The 17,040-nt window shown below is 45.3% G+C and overlaps 2 protein-coding genes across 5 annotated transcripts in view; both read left to right on the top strand.

Annotated features, from left to right (window-relative positions):
* The window catches only part of mxra8a (matrix-remodelling associated 8a), a 30,244-nt gene extending 13,671 nt beyond the window's left edge, over positions 1 to 16,573 (top strand). Inside the window, exons 7-14 of one of the 4 annotated variants that reach the window (XR_013966030.1) lie at positions 423 to 602; positions 2,499 to 2,709; positions 11,943 to 12,104; positions 12,455 to 12,479; positions 12,633 to 12,748; positions 13,169 to 13,240; positions 13,832 to 16,441; positions 16,488 to 16,573. Coding sequence is in view for 1 of the 4 variants with exons in the window: in XM_080792584.1 (XP_080648710.1) it covers positions 423 to 602; positions 2,499 to 2,709; positions 11,943 to 12,104; positions 12,455 to 12,479; positions 12,633 to 12,748; positions 13,169 to 13,240; positions 13,832 to 13,854 (789 nt within the window). In the remaining 3 variants the exon portion in view is untranslated. Of the gene's footprint in view, positions 1 to 422; positions 603 to 2,498; positions 2,710 to 11,942; positions 12,105 to 12,454; positions 12,480 to 12,632; positions 12,749 to 13,168; positions 13,241 to 13,831 lie in introns of all 4 variants that reach the window. The other 3 variants (XR_013966031.1, XR_013966032.1, XM_080792584.1) reach the window with 3 other exon arrangements.
* Positions 1 to 17,040, top strand: part of ctsz (cathepsin Z) — a 471,668-nt gene that overhangs the window by 266,219 nt on the left and 188,409 nt on the right. The gene's annotated exons all lie outside the window — the stretch shown is intronic.

Below are 17,040 nucleotides of genomic sequence, written 5' to 3' on the forward strand. Positions count from 1 at the left end.
CCCTATACCGACTGAAATAAAAAGAAAAATATATTTAATGAAAAGGTTAGGTCAATCCAATGCACTCACGCACGCACATAAGTTACAACAAGAAAGGTGCAATTTCAGGAAAAAAAGATTACGCGCGTATGCCCCCATGCGCGCGTATCTACATATCATCCCGGAAGGTCCCGCACAAATCTGCCGCACGTCTGACAGATCGATGTATAGCCAGGGCATTTGGCTTTACGCACGCACGGTCCGCGCGTTTAGAGTAAACGCACGAGAAAAGCCTGGTGTAGCTTGGCCGTTATAGTCCAGTTATACCCTGGGTAAACGTGGTATACCTTTCTTTGCACTGGGAGGAGAAACGGTGTGAGAGGCCGTGCGTGCGCGTGTGTGTGTGTGACGCGAGTATACTTTCTCCCCCCCCCCCTCCCCAGGTGGTCCACTGGGACCGCCAGTCCCCGGGGGTCCGCGGGGACCGCGCCGACCGCCTGGTGGACCTGTACGCCTCGGGGGAGCAGCGGAGCTACGGCTCCATGTTCCTGCAGAAGAAGATGAACATCAGCAGCAACGCCTTCACCGTGGGAGACTTCTCCCTGCTCATCGACAACGTGCAGGTCTGTGGCTGGGTGTGCGTGTGCGTGTGTGATACTGCATTAAAGGGACACTTCACCCTTTTTGCAAAAAGATATATGTTAATGACGTTTAGGAGCTTTAGAACACTTTCCTGGGGGTCTTTATGTGTGTAATATGTGGTTTTAGATATTTTAGATTGTAGCAGTGAGCCTGTTGTCTCTGATGTCATGGACACTCACTTCCTTCCTGGACTACATGTTGTCTCAGTAAGACAGCTCTCCCCCCTATCCACAAGGAGGAGCAGTGCACCAAAGAATTATGGGAATTGTAGTCCAGGAAGGTAGTGAGACCAGTGTCCATGACATCAGAGACAACAGGCTCACTGCTACAATCTAAAATATCTAAAACCACATATTACACACATAAATACCCCCAGGAAAGTGATCTAAAGCTTCTAAACGTCATTAACATATATATTTTTGCAAAAAGGGTGAAGTGTCCCTTTAACACTTAACTGGCAGATGTAAAAGATTCGAAGATTCAAAGCCACACAGCATCTTTGTAGCTGAAGTTGTAACTATCTGAGCCTTTTTTTTGCAGCTTTGCATCTGTATACGGCAGCTATACAAACGTCGCATCTATCGTCCATAACAGACGGCCGAACGCCTATTCGTATCTAGAACTACTAACTGAACCACTAATAAAATCACACCTGTGTGAAGTGAGGGGCACTCTTATCTACATCTCATTCCTGCCAATTTGCGTCACTTTTGTCTTCAATGTTTGTGTTTTACACAAACACTCACAACTGGCCATTCATTATCAGTGGCATTCACTGTTTGGGTTATATATTATAGGAGAAGGTTTGTGTTTTTTGCAGTTTGTTGTGGCACTTACACCCGCCTTCTAATGAGAGCGCAAAGTCTGTCTCGGAAGCGCCACCCATCGACTGATCTAATATACGGAGACCTTCCCCGTAAGTGTTTCTTCACTGGTCCGATCCAGAAGAACACATAGTTTGCCGACCGATAAAAGTGCTAAAAAAGCAGTTTCATTTCCTCCGCTAGTAATAACACATGATGCAGAGAGAGAGAGAGAGAGAGAGAGAGAGAGAGAGAGAGAGAGAGAGAGAGAGAGAGAGGGGATGGGTTATACTGTAACACCACCTGTAGAACACATCATGTGGTTCAAAACATAATAGAAACCATGAAGTCAAAACACGACCAAAACATTCTTTCACTTTGACCCACTTTTCATTTCCTCTCTTGCCTGTCGGGCAGAAAAAGAAACAGTGGTGGGAAAAAGTATACTCAATGGTTTTACTTGAGTATACAAGTATACCAATACTGCAATTTAGAACTACTTAGTTACAAGTAAAAGTACGGAATTGAAAATGTACTTGAGTAAAAGTACAAAAGTATCGGCATCAAAATGTACTTTACGTACTAAAAGGAAAAGTATTCATGTTGCAGATTGTCCCATTTTAACAAGTTCAAAATGTGTAGAAAATCTATTGAAAATAGCCGATCTACAAACTCGTTGCAGGCCGGGCCTATGCTAAACTATGTTAACCCCTTCCTCCCCAGCCATGGGACCAGGGCCTGTACTGAACTATGTTAACCCCTTCCTCCCCAGCCATGGGACCAGGGCCTGTACTAAACTATGTTAACCCCTTCCTCCCCAGCCATGGGACCAGTCCGGGCCTGTACTGAACTATGTTAACCCTATCCTCCCCAGCCATGGGACCAGGGCCTATGCTAAACTATGTTAACCCCTTCCTCCCCAGCCATGGGACCAGGGCCTGTACTGAACTATGTTAACCCCTTCCTCCCCAGCCATGGGACCAGTCCGGGCCTGTACTGAACTATGTTAACCCCTTCCTCCCCAGCCATGGGACCAGGGCCTGTACTGAACTATGTTAACCCCTTCCTCCCCAGCCGTCGGACCAGGGCCTGTACTCCTGCCACCTCCACCACCACTACTGCGGTCTCCACGAGAGACGAGAGTTCCAGCTGACGGTCGGCCCGCCCGCCGCACCGCCACCACCGCCACCGCCGCCACCGCCGCCACGGGGGACCACGCCCCTCCCCCCCGCCCCCCCGCCAAGCAGAACCCTCCCACCCAGAGCGCTGCCCAATGGGGACAAAGGTACTGTGCAGCGTATAAGCATGATGTGAGCCAAGTCAACATTCCTCATGTTCTGTTCTTTAAGTTTCTATTTGTACGTCTCTAAATGTTTTGATGAATTGAACATGGTGGACCCTGTTGTAAACAAGTGTAACGCTTAATTGGGTCGTCCACTCACACAGTTAACAGTCTTTGTATTGAGTTTGTGCTTGAAATGTCTAAACCTGACCTTATTCCTAACCTTAACCTCAGTAAAACTAGGCCTAAACCTGACCTTATTCCTAACCTTAACCTCAGTAAAACAAATGCAAGAATACAAGAGCCGAGCGGTCGACATGAGGTCAGCGTGTTTTCTAAAGGCGAGCCTTCCGGGGGTTAGCGTTAGCGTTGGCGTTAGCGGTGCCGCTATAGTCCTTCCAGTGCTTTCAAAACAAACGTTAAAGGATTTTAACGTCAGTCCTAAAGCTGAGAGGAAGCCAGCGGAGCGAGGCCGTGCGCCGCGGTTCAGCGCAGAGCTACAGAAACAACAAGCGGAAAAACACCACATGTCCCTTCGTTCTCTCTCTCTCTCTCCCTCTCCCCCTCTCCCTCTCCCTCTCCCTCTCCCTCTCTCCCTCTCCCTCTCCCTCTCCCTCTCCCTCTCCCTCTCTCTCTCTCATGTCCTCAAAACATCCCCTCCATCGTCTCCCCTTCCCCCCCCTCCTTCTCTTCGGGGCAGTTTCTCACGAGGAACGTTTATTTGCATAGCAGCACATTTCAATAACAAGGCGACTCAGAGAGCTGTACGTAAAAAACATTAACCCATTTAGGCCTGACATCGAAATAAAAATAAAAAGTCTTCTGAACGAATAATTATACAAGTAAGACGCGCAAACGCGGGAAGCGAACGCAATGTAGTTAATACTTGTTCGTTGGCATGTTCCAGCTTGTTGTGCATTCGAAGCAGGGCCCATATAAGGAGTCCCCAAAGCAGCCGATACGTCCAAATATGGAGTGTGTTGCATCAATCACAAACAAATCACTCAGCTCCATATATGGGCACAAAAGGGGGACACACAGACACACAGACACACAGACAGACATGATCTGCTAGGTCTCATAGTAAGTGCTCACTGCGTTCGCAATCACTGCGTTCGCAATAATATATTCAAAGATTTGCACCGCATTTTCACCATTTTTCAAAAATAGCAGATCTACAAGCTCGTAGCGCGCCACTCGGTGCCGCTCTACGAGCTTGTAGATCTGCTGTTTTTCAATAGCTATATAAAGTATAACATAATGCTTATAGTCAAAAACACCAAAAGGGATTCCCGTACAGAATGCGTTAACCCATTCTGACCTGAGATCAGATTGATACGAACAGTTCCTAATGTACAGTATTACTTATTAGGAAATAGAGACATGGAAGGAATGGTGAGAATGGAGGAGGGAGGGGGAGGTTGGGGGTGGAGGAGGACATAGCCGCAATTTGCAACTCTAGATTTTTTTAATAATGGGATGAATCTAGAGTTGTAAGACCCTCCATTGACTCCCCACTCATCCAGTTTGGTTTGTGATCTGCTTGTCTTAAACAACGTTAAACTCACCAACATTGCAGCTGTAGTCCAAGCTTGAATTATCCTCTTTCAATCTGCCGAGCTTGTTTTTCATAAAAATCCACCGTAGAGATGTTATGAGATACTTTCTGTCAAGACATCCTCTGCATGTGATTCTTTTTCTAAGTGTTGCAGTTTTGGAAGCACTCGTTTGTGTTAACGGGTCGCGCTGCTGCCTCCTGCATTATGTGCAAATTCTAAACAGGCGGCACGCAGGGCCGTTCAGTGACATACGACGAGCGCTTCCAAACTCCAACACTTGGAAAAATAATCACCTGCACAGAATTTCCTGACAGAAAGTAGCTCATAGCCATAACATTGTCTACGGTGGACTTTTATGCAAAACAAGCTCGGCAGATTGAAAGAGGATAATTCAAGCTTGCCCTACAGCTGCAATGTTGGTGAGTTTAACGTTGTTTAAGACAAGCAGATCACAAACCAAACTGGATGAGTGGGGAGTCAATGGAGGACATTGCAACTCTAGATTCACCCCATTATAAAACAATCTAGAGTTGCAAATTGCGGCTAGAAGGAGGACAATGTATTTGAAAGCAGTGAATGGCAGAAATAGCCGATCTACAATCAGACCAGTACTCACGGCCCATGTTTGGTCTGTTGGTCTGAAGCAGAAACAGGCCGAGCCGGCCGAGACATCACAGGTGTATTTATATGCTGTGGTGATTGGCAGCAGGTGATTGGCTGTGGTGAGTGGAGGCAGGTGTTGTGGATACAGGTGATTGTGAATGGGGAGTAGCTGATGATGAGTGAGGCCAAGTGCAGGTAGATAGTGCTTAAAGGGATAGTTCAGATGTTTTGAACTTAAGTTGTAGGAAATACTTGCCATTAATATAGTGGTTGCAACTGTATTAATTATTGATTGCCCGAAACTGTGGTGGGAGTTCTGCTCTGGTTTTGGTCAATTTTAAGTCGTTTCCGCCCTTTCCGGTCATTTTGTGGAGGGCACAGGAGGGGCCACGCAGTAAAAGTAAATTAATCCACAAAACAAACGTCATTTGTATTGTTGACCTATTTCTAAAGAATTAGCGGCGACTTTCGTTCAACTTTGACCCCTCTATCACATGGAACTATTTTGTGGGCGTAGTGATATGGACACAGAAAACATGGTTCTGGGTTAAACACACTCCACCACCAGCCTCATCTATCAATCAAAGTGAAATACATTACGGCAATAATAGAAACAAGAGACTTAGTGTATATTAAGTCACATTATGGCTGCTGTTTTGCTTCCCTTAATGTTTTAGCCCCATTTCTAGGGAACATGCATTTCTGCTCGAGGCTTCACTCACACTGTCACAACAGAATGTTGTATAGATGATGTCTTTGACATGAGAAGGTTTGTGAACCAGTGTTCCAAACAGCAGCTGCAGTTGAGAAGGAGGAGAGAGGAGGGGGGGGGGGGAGAGGAGGAGGGGAGGGGGGGGAGAAACCCTGTTCTGGTGCAAGGACGGGGGTTTTATTTGTTTTATGAGCACTTCAGTCTGTGCTTGGTCAGCTTTGTGTGCGTGTGTGTGTGCGTGTGCGTGTGCGTGTGTGTGTGTGTGTGTGTGTGTGTGTGTGTGTGGTCAGCGTTGTGGTGCCAGGCAGGGCTAGACGCCCCCACATACAGACAGGATACAGCCCTGTGGCCGGGGCCCCCCAAAGGGCCCCCCAAAGGGCCCCCCCAGAAAGGGCCCCCCCAGAAAGGGCCTACACCACTGGCTCCAAAACGTTTTCATGTCAAGGACCCCCAAATTTACACTAATGAGCCCCGCGGACCCCCCGTTAGAAAACATATGCCAGGGACCCCCAGGAGAGAATATTGTTACGTCTCTAGCAGTGATTCTCAACCCGTTTAATTTCCAGGACCCCCAGTTTGAACTGCATTAGTTCTACGGACCCCCATTTAATGGCATTTATATCTCAGAGATGTGAGACCCCAATTTATATTGTAAAATCAATGTTAATTTAAATCTGATAGTGTACAAATGGAAACGCCTGAATGCCCCCTCCCCCCCATACATTCTGAAAGCCCCCCACCCTCCCCTCCCCCCATAGATTATGAATTTCCCCAGAATGTTCAAAATGTTTTAGCTGAATCTGTTCCACAGTGAATGTGTATGTGTACAATACATGTAAAGTATATATAGGGCTTAAGAAAGAGTTTGAAAAAGTTTGACCTTTGTGTGCGACTGTGCGTGTGTGAATGTTTACATGTGCACACAGGTGTGTGCGTGTGTGTGTGTGTGTGTGTGTGTGTGTGTGTGTGTGTGTGTGTGTGTGTGTGTGTGTGTGTGTGTGTGTGTGTGCGTGCGTGCTGAAGGATCTGGTTTAGTATTTAGCTCCACTCTGTCTCTCAGATCTTCACCACATTCTTTCTGCAGGACTTCATCCTCTGAGCTTTGACTGCTTTCTGCATTAGAGAGAGAGAGAGAGAGAGAGAGAGAGAGAGACAGAGAGAGAGAGAGATAGAGAGAGAGAGAGAGAGAGAGAGAGAGAGAGACAGAGACAGAGAGAGAAAGACACAGACAGACAGACAGAGAGAGAGAGAGACAGCTTCATATTTTTGTATAACGAGAGAAATTATGTTTATAATGTACCAAAATAATGTGGGAGAATCACCTCTAGCCCTCCCCCCCTCCCCCCCCTCCCCCCCTCTGTCTGTCTGTCTGTCTGTCTGTCTGTCTGTCTGTCTGTCTCACTCTCCCACTTTCTCTCTCAGGGAATGTTCATGAAATGGATGCGGGCGTGCGTGCGTGCGTGCGTGCGTGCGTGCGTGTGTGTGTGTGTGTGTGTGTGCGCGTGCGTGCGTGCGTGTATCAACATAACAACATGTGGGCACTAAAACTCTTGACGTTTACAGTAATGTTGTGATACTATCTGGTCCTCTGTGGGATTATAGTTCTGAGCTGGTGTCTCTCTACCATTCTCTCTCTCTCTCTCTCTCTCTCTCTCTCTCTCTGCTCTTATCTGAGGGTCTCTCTACCAGACTCTCTCTCCTCTGGTCTGTTATCAAGTGGAATTGTGGGTCGGCTGTTTATTGTCAGTGATAAAAAAACAAACACAAAAACAACGTCAGGAATGTCCAATGAGGAGGCAGGCCAATGAGGAGGCAGGCCAATGAGGAGGCAGGCCAGCGAGATAAACGTCTTAATGTGTTCCAGGCCTGGATATAAGATAAGATAAGCTAAGGAAAAAAGCAACTCAAACAGCATCATTTAACCAGAGAGGTACAGACGGCAGCCTCACAGCCTGTCCCCATCGTAGCCCTCACTCCACTGAACCAATCATCCTTCATAGAGACTACAGACTCCGCCCATGGCTCAGTAATCGACCAATCAATCCTTTATAGAGACTACAGAGTCCGCCCACGGCTCAGTAACCAATCGCAATCCACTCAGCAATCATCCCAAAGTGTCGTCCTCATCGCTCTGTCTGAGCAACACTTCAAAGTAAAAAAATAAAACGGCGAATTAAACATTTAAAACAAAAGGTTTAGCAGGGAAAGACGAAGGGAAAAAAGACGGGTTTTAGCGTGCTCCTCAGTCAAACTGTTAACAGTTGTATAGGGGTGTAACGATAGAGCAACTGCATCGAAAAATGTCATGAATCGAAGTATGTCGAATTGAAAACAGCAACATTGACTATGTATATCGTATCTCTCTCTCTCTCTCTGATCCTAAGGTCTCTCTCTCTCTGTCTCTCTCCCCCCACCCCCCCCTCTCTCTCTCTCTCTTTCTCTCTGATCTTAAGGTCTCTCTCTCTGTCTCTCTCCCCCCACCCCTCTCTCTCTCTCTCTCTCTCTCTCTCTCTGATCTTAAGGTATCTCTCTCTCTGTCTCTCTCCCCCCACCCCTCTCTCTCTCTCTCTCTCTCTCTGATCTTAAGGTCTCTCTCTCTCTGTCTCTCTCCCCCCACCCCTCTCTCTCTCTCTCTCTCTCTCTCTCTCTCTCTGATCTTAAGGTCTCTCTCTCTCTGTCTCTCTCCCCCCACCCCTCTCTCTCTCTCTCTCTCTCTCTCTGATCTTAAGGTCTGTTGACTTTGGCCACGCAGGACATTCTGCAGGAGCCACAGCCCCCCCCCCCCTCTCTCTCTCCCTCTCCCTCTCCCTCTCTCTCTCTCTCTCTCTCTCTCTCTCCCTCTCCCTCTCCCTCTCTCTCTCTCTCTCTCTCTCTCTACCACTCTGTTCTGTTTTTCTCGTCCTCTCTCTTGTGTTTATTTTCCGTCAGCGCCACGTTTACGTCGTTCACATCCTTCTACCAACCTCTGTCTCTCTCTCTCTCTCTCTCTCTCTCTCTGTCTCTCTCGTTTGGCTTCGTTAGGTAAAGTTAGCCCAATATTTGACCAATCTTCAAAACAAATGCTTTCATAAAAGGTGACGTGTTAAACCTCTCTCTAGAGCGCTGAAGGCTGACATAAATGTAGCTATAGGGGGCGCTATATAGTCCATGGGTTCATGTACTTTTAATTGGCATTACAATTAGATCCCCTTTAGACCACAATTCTTATCTGATTTTAAGATGACCCCAGCATGTTATTCGGTCCGAGCCAACTAACTCCCTTGGGAAACTTTTTTGACCAAACCTATAAAAGGCTACATTTAATTTACAAAGTGTCTTCATTATAATGCTTTAACACGATGACGATGTGTCAAACTAGGGTTTAACATTTTTTTCATGATTCTGAATCATTTCCAGGCATTAGTTTAGAAAAAACACTCCTTGGGCTAAAAACGGCCAGATGTGATGACTTGTCACATCTGTGATGACGGCTGTGTGGCCGAAACTTAAGAAAGAACTGCGGTCAGCATTTATTCTGCAGAGTGGAACACGTTGGGTAACTAACGCTGTTCTCTCTCTCTCTGTCTCTGTCTCTGTCTCTCTCTCTCTCTCTGTCTCTGTCTCTGTCTCTGTCTCTGTCTCTGTCTCTGTCTCTGTCTCTCTCTCTCTCTCTCTCTCTCTCTGTCTCTCTCTCTGTGTCTCTCTCTGTGTGTGTGTGTGTGTGTGTGTGAGACAGAGAGCGAGAGAGAGAGAGAGAGAGAGAGAGAGAGAGGGTGGGCGAGAGAGGTATTCATGCTTCTGGAGCAGGAGATGGAGAGATGTAGGTCACTCGCTCGCCCCCCCCCCCCCCCCCTCGTTCAAACCTAAACACAAACAGGCCGTGTTCCCACAGTGTGTGTGTGTGTGTGTGTGTGTGTGTGTGTGTGCGTGTGTGTGTGCACGCCTGTGCGTGTGCATGTGTGTGTGCGTGTGTGTTTGGTGACCATCTTGAAATGGTTCCTGTCCGGGGGAAGAAACCACCTAGAAATATTCGAAGAATCTTTTTTTTTTCTCCGTAAATTAATCGTAGTTTCCGCACATTCTCCTCCCCCTCCCCTTCCCCCTCCCCCTAGCGTGTCTTAAGTACCAGGTCTTATTCCCTAACTTGAGTAAACTAAAGACCTGTAGGCGTGGTCAATGCCATTTGGCTATTCTGAGTGGCCAAAGAGCATTGATCACGCCTCCAGGTCTTTAGTTTACTCAAGTTAGGGAATAAGACCTGGTACTTTATGTATGTGTGTAGATCTGCTATATGTATGTGTAGATCTGCTATATATTTGTATTTATTTATTCAGCACAGTATAAAAACAACACAGTGAACATATAAATATGAGAAGGATAAGGTGCTAGGCTGAGGCAAAAAAGCCCAAGGGGCTTATACGAGGCCTCTATAAATTATAATGAAACATTGTACATGAGATATATAATATCCAGAACACATGATTGCAGTATATAAAACATAAACAAAACAACAAAACAAAAAAACAACAAGAACATGATTAGAATTTTTGGTTATTTACATGATTAGAGAAAAGAATAGATGATACAAAGAAATATAATTAGGTGATCTGGTCAATTAAGTGGGTCCTAAACTTATGTTTGAAATTGTTTAATGAAATAGAATTTGATGAGATTGCTGTATAGGTGTTCCATAGCTGGGCCCCCCTGTATCTGATGGAGAACTGACACAGAGCAGTACGGAACTTTGGGAGATGTAAATGATTTGACTGTCTCGTATTGAAGTGGTGCACATCACTGTTGAACTGGAAAAAGTCTTTACATGGCAAAGGAAATGAAACTGGCTGGAACAATACTTTGAAAATAAAGTTGCAGGTTTGGTATGTATTTAAATTAAAGATTGGTAAAATATTGAGTTGTTTAAAAAGAGGGGCAGAATGAGCAGACCAATCACTGTATGTGGCAATCCTGCAAAATCTTTTTTGCAAAATGTGGAGTTTGTGAAGATGTGTATTGTAAGTAGCTCCCCAAATGATATTGCAATATATAAGATATGGATAAATTAAGCTATAATAAAGAGTTGGGAGACAGTTTTGATTAACCAGACTATATGTACGTGTAGATCTGCTATATATGAATGTGTAGATCTGCTATATGTGTATGTGTAACGCTGACGATCAGGTGGTTCACCAACACAAAGTGAAAGTATGGAGAGACAATTAGGAGGTTTAATGACAGCCATCCAGCATGCAGAAACAACTTAAAGCAGCGTCTGGATCTCATTTAGGGTTGGAACACGTTGAGTGTGTGTGCGCGTGCATGTGTGTGTGTGTGTGTTTGTGCGTGTTTGTGTGTGTGTGTGTGTGTGTGTGTGTGTGTGTGTGTGTGTGTGCATGTGTGTGTGTGTGTGTGTGTGTGTGTGTGTGTGTGTGTGCATGTGTGTGTGCTCCACGTAGAACAGCTGCTTCTTGCGAAGGAGAGAAAGCAGGCCTTCTGGCGTTTACGCACAGCGCACGCACGCACCAACGCGCGAACGGCGCACGCACGCACACAGCTGGAGCCGATTGTTCAACTTGTTGTTGCTCTGTGGTCGTGGGAGACATGATAGCATGGTTAGATTTATTAGACATCCTTAATTATTAACATCAATTTATTATCAATCCTTTATACATCCTTAACACACAAGTGGTAGCGCTTCTGTCACATTACACGTATACGCACACACACACACACACACACACACACACACACACACACACACACACGCACGCACGCACATGCACACACACACTTACGTACACACGCACGCACGCACGCACGCACGCACGCACGCACGCACGCACACGCACACACAGGCTTCCACAGATTCCTCAGCGAAGCACTAAAAAACAACAACATTATATATAATGGTTATAATATGTACATAAAAACTAATTATAGTGTGGAATGTTTTTCTGTTGGTGTTTTCGGTGACGTGACGTGAGGGAGTCACGCTTGTACTGTCGCGTCGGACAATGTTTTACAACCTTTTAATTAAATCTAATCCCCAGATGTTCAGCATCACGCCTGATCTATAGACCCAGATGTTGTGCATCGTGTAATGCGACGCGGACTGAAAATATAGCCGATCTACAAGCTCACAATTGTGAGCTTGGGGATCACGTTGTGAGCTTGTACATCGACTATCGTTGTGTGTGCTATTAGAGAGAACAGACCACCTGGAACCTCCTCAAGGACCACTGGTGGTCCCCGGACCACCTGGAACCCCCCCAAGGACCCCTGGTTGAGGACCACTGCTCTAACATAACATGTGATCGACGTCTCTCTCCTCATTGGTTGAGGAGCGCTGGTCTAACATAACGTGTGATCGGTCTCTCTCTCCTCAGACGACACCAGGGCCGAGTCGCCGCGAGTCATCAACGTCATCCTGCCCGACCAGCGACATCACTTCCTGTTGCCTCTGGGCTACGTCCTCACCTGCTTCCTGCTGCTGGCCTTCGTCGTCCTCATCATCATCATCCTCATCACCCGCCGCAAGACCACCAAAGGTTTGACCTTTTAACCTTTAGCTTGAAGACCGCAGAAGGTTTGACCTTTTAACCTTTAGCTTGAAGACCACCAAAGGTTTGACCTTTAACCTTTAGCTTGAAGTCCACCAAAGGTTTGACCTTTTAACCTTTAGCTTGAAGACCACCGAAGGTTGGTTTGTGTCCGTCGAACGACCTTTAACCCAGAAGTATAGTTGGTTGTCGCGCGGCGGCTGCAGGATGTAGGCGTCCTGACCGGTTGTTGTTGTTCTCTCGGTCGGTGGTGAAAAAAGTATCACAGCGCCTCCTGCTGTCGGCCGTTGAAATCACAATCTATATAAAATCTATATTGTTTGTTTTCTTTTTTTCAGAGTTTTACCCACAGACATCGATAAGGTTAGCATTGCGCACACACACACACACACACACACACACACACACACACACACACACACACACACACACACACACCCACGCTCGCACACACACACGCACACACACACACACACACCCACGAACACACAGTTAATGTCTCCCTCTCTCCGATAGGTCACACAGAAGTCACAGCAGCTCTGATGAGTTTGAGATGGACCATGTGACCGACCATGTGACCGACCATGTGACCGAGGTGAAGGCCTCGGTCAACCATGAGGACCGGACACTGGGTGAGACACACGTGTGTGTGTGTGTGTGTGTGTGTGTGTGTGTGCGTGTGTGTGTGTGTGTGACGTTATGACCTGAACTTTGAACTCTCGGTGGATTTTCTGTTGCGCTGGGGTTTTTTCTGTGTCCGTGAAGCCTTTTTGAGCTGCAACGAAAAAACAGGCAAAAACAGTGAAAACAGTGACATCTGCTGGTTGAAATCCCATCGACATACACATGGGATTTCAGAGCATGTGTTTGAGCCAAACCCCCCAGACCACAGAAACTCTACTAGATGTTAAACGTTCAGGTGTTTTGGGTGCAATTGAGAAACCTTCGTTTTATGTCACAATGTAACTTACCCCTTCTATTCCCTGTGTGTGTGTGTGTGTGTGTGTGTGTGTGTGTGTGTGTGTGTGTGTGTGTGTGTGTGTGTTTTTTAGACTACAAGAACAACTTAGTGAAAGAGAAGGTGGTGATGAACACGTTGCCTAAAGTTGTTGACCTTGATAAAGGTAATTAATTCATTCATTAAGCAATAAGCCACTCTCAGGTTACCGGGTATTTTACGATGGCTGGGGGCCAGTGTAAAACACCCGGTAAGCTGGGGCCTCGATCGTGGCTTATTGCTTTTCTAAAACGGTTACAAACATATAGCAATATTAACCTAATTAAACTAATACATTCACAAAAGTAGCTACGCTTTGCTACGCCCACCAGAGCGAGCCACATCACTTCCTTGTTTTGTTGGCAACGCTATGTGACGGGAGAATATAGCGCTTGATGTCTTCACGGGGCCGCCTGGAGCCACACATTCACAGTCATAATGACTGTGGCCCTAAAGACTAATACTTATGTGGGGACTAGGTTGGTGGAGGGTGTGTAGAGCCCAGGATCACATTAGATGATTGACACAGGGGTGAAAAATGGGTTACAAAATCGTGGGATAAAAAATAAATATTTAAAAATAAAGACTAATGATAAAACAGCACATATATACCTTTAAGGGACATCAGAGCCATTAAACTTACAGGGCATCAAAGCAATGGAAAAAACTGTCTGTCTGTCTGTCTGTCTGTCTGTCTGTCTGTGTGTGTTTCTTCCAGAGATGGAGAAGTTTTGGAAGTGAACTTCTGACAAAGAGAGACAGAGAAGACGAAGGACAGACGGACGGACGGACGGACGGACGGACAGACAGACGGACAGACGGGGCCCTGGCTGGTCCAGGGGCCCGTTCTCGATCTCGTTCCAAACCCGACGAGAGAAGACTGTTTTTCATGATGGACAGATTAGATATACTTGCACAACACAGGAAGTCACCCAGACAACACAGGAAGTCACCCAGACAACTCGCTGTTATAAGAGGCCTCAATATTGTATAACCATCAGTAATTTCTTTATCAGGAAGACGTTGAATATTTTGTTCATTTTTTTATTATATTGTTTCTCATTTTTTTAAGCAAAACCTGAACTTAAAAAGGGAGGTTTAAATATGCAGGACCGTTGTTCCCAGACACAGACGCACAACGGCGCCTTGGCGCCATCTAGAGGGGATGTTTAAACCATTCAGGACGGGGAACCCTGTTTGGTAGCATTATGTTATACTTTAGCTATTGAAAAATAGCAGATCTACAAGCTCATAGAGCGGCACTGGGTGCCGCGCTACGAGCTTGTAGATCTGCTATTCCTTTTTTTTTATCGTGAAAACGCGCACATTTCTTTTTATACATATTCTTTCACAGCGAACATCTTTTATTCAAATCTTTGCTTCTGGGAGGTCCCTATACGTAACAACACATATTTGACATTGGGGTCCGTGGACAATTTCACATCATTCCTGGGGGTCCTTGACATGAAATGAAAGCCTGATGAACCACTGATGTAGACACAGGAGGTTTTAACCCTGTGAGAACCACTGATGTAGACACAGGAGGTTTATTCTGAAAACTGTCATGATTTAGAAGACAAATTATATTTTGTAGAATCGTCCTCGGACCTAAACGGGTTTAAGCCACAGTAAACAATGTCATTCTTTTTGAGTGTTTGAGCTACGAATCAAACACGGGGGTCCTGAACGGGGGTCTGGGGACCCTGAGGGGTCCCGAAGGGGATTCCAGGAAAAGCCTATTAAATTGGGGTCAGCCAAATACGTGTTAATGTGGGGGTCCCTGATATGAATATGTTAATGTAAATGCTGAATGCTAAATAGAGTCTGGAACTACACCTCCTGAATGCTAAATAGAGTGTGGAACTACAACTCCTGAATGCTATATAGAGTCTGGAACTACACCTCCTGAATGCTCCTGAATGCTATATATAGACTGGAACTACAGCTCCTGAAATCCGAGTAAGGAAGTTGCCTTCACAATAATATATTTTATAATATCTTTAGAGCTTATTTTTTCATTTCCATTTCTGCTAAGCAGCAAGCTATATATATATATATATATATATATATATATATATATATATATATTCATAGATGATTTCTATTTATATTAGGACAAACTCGCAAGACTGTAAAGACGAAACGCAAGTGGGGAGGAGGCTCCACTTCCGCTTTATATTTGACTCATGATCAGAGCTTCCACTTGTTATTACGGTTATTGCTAATGAATTTGAATCTGCACATCGAGGTCCATTATTAATCGAGCCACGGACCGACCATCTGATGACATTTAGCTGCTCAGTATTCATAACAACATTTTGTCCACAATTCCATGACTTCTTGTACAACAAAATAATAATCAATAAAGGATGTTTAACAATAATTCAACGCTTGAGAGCGTACAATTGATCATCATTTAGGTGCAATTATGATGAATTCCTGTTCTGTTCTTTAACTACATAGAAGTGTCTATTTGTACGTCTCTAAATGTTTTGATGAATTGAACAAGGTGGACCCTGTTGTAAACAAGTGCAATGCTTAATTGGGTCGTCCACTCACAGTTAACAGTCTTTTGTATTGAGTTTGTGCTTGAAATGTACTGTAATTCTGCAAACTGTTAATTGCTAACGCAGTGAGCACTTACTATGAGACCTAGCAGATCATGTCTGTGTGTGTGTCTGTCTGTCCCGCTATCCAAATATGGAATCTGTTGCCAGGTCCACTCAGCTCCATATATGGGCACAAAAGGGGCCAGGTCCACATATACAGTAACAGCGGGACAGACACACAGACAGACAGACAGACATGATCTGCAGGGTCTCAGCTGTGTTCGCTTCCCGCGTTTGCGCGTATTACTGGTAAATATTTCAATCAATCAATCAAAAAGCATGGGAACCACCTGGAACCCCCTCAAGGACCACTGGTGTATTGATAGCTCAGTAGCGCTGCTTGCTCAAAAATACCAACGTGTTCCTTGTGCTACGAACACAGTATAACTCTCAACGAAGAGCCACCTTTTGTTTTTTTCCTGAGATGCAAGGAGGGGAAGCTATAGCGGGCGACACGACACGACACGGTTACAGCGGCTCAGTGTACTCCCAGTACATCACAATTTCCTTGTACCTTGATCCTTGTACCGTTGCCAGCGGTGGCCAAACGGTTTGCGGAGCGGTCTTGATATCGGAAGGTCGCTAGTTCGTATCCCCGGACCCGACCGGCACGTTAAAATTACCACCGCTGAAGTGCCCTTGGACAAGGCATTGAACCCCTACCATGAAATGTTCTATGAGCAGGGCCTGGCTGTAAACAAGTTCTTGAGCTTAGTCCAGTTACCCTGCAGGGTAAACATAGTACCTTTCCTTTCCTTAGTCCAGTTACCCTGCAGGGTAAACATAGTACCTTTCCTTTCCTTTGTACCTGTATCTGTTACAATGACAATAAAGATCCATATATCTCTGTATCTACTGCTGCGTTGTGTATAATGACTCAGACTGAGTGTTGCTTTTAGCAGCAATTATTTTGTTTTTGTTTTAGTAATAGTCTATTCATTGAATGGTTTTAATTTAGTTTTAGTCATAGTCTATTGAATGGTTTTAATTTAGTTTTAGTCATAGTCTATTGAATGGTTTTAATTTAGTTTTTAGTCCCATTTCAGTCATGCACCCGGAATGTTTTAGTGTTTGTCGACCATACTGAAAATAGCCGATCTACAAGCTCACAAAGCGTCAATACGAAAAACTGTTAACTGTGAGCGGACGACACCATAAAGCATTACACTTGTTTACAACAGGGCCCACCATTTTCAATTCATCAAAACAATTAGAGACGTACGAACATTACACAAGTATATAGTCAAAACAGGACAAAAAAAGGAGGTAAAAAAAAGGGAAAATAAACATATGCAGTGAGGGGGGAAATGGATCAGAT

The sequence above is a fragment of the Protomyctophum bolini genome (genome assembly GCF_963924005.1).
Source record: "Protomyctophum bolini genome assembly, chromosome: 20".
Taxonomy (NCBI): Eukaryota; Metazoa; Chordata; class Actinopteri; order Myctophiformes; family Myctophidae; genus Protomyctophum; species Protomyctophum bolini.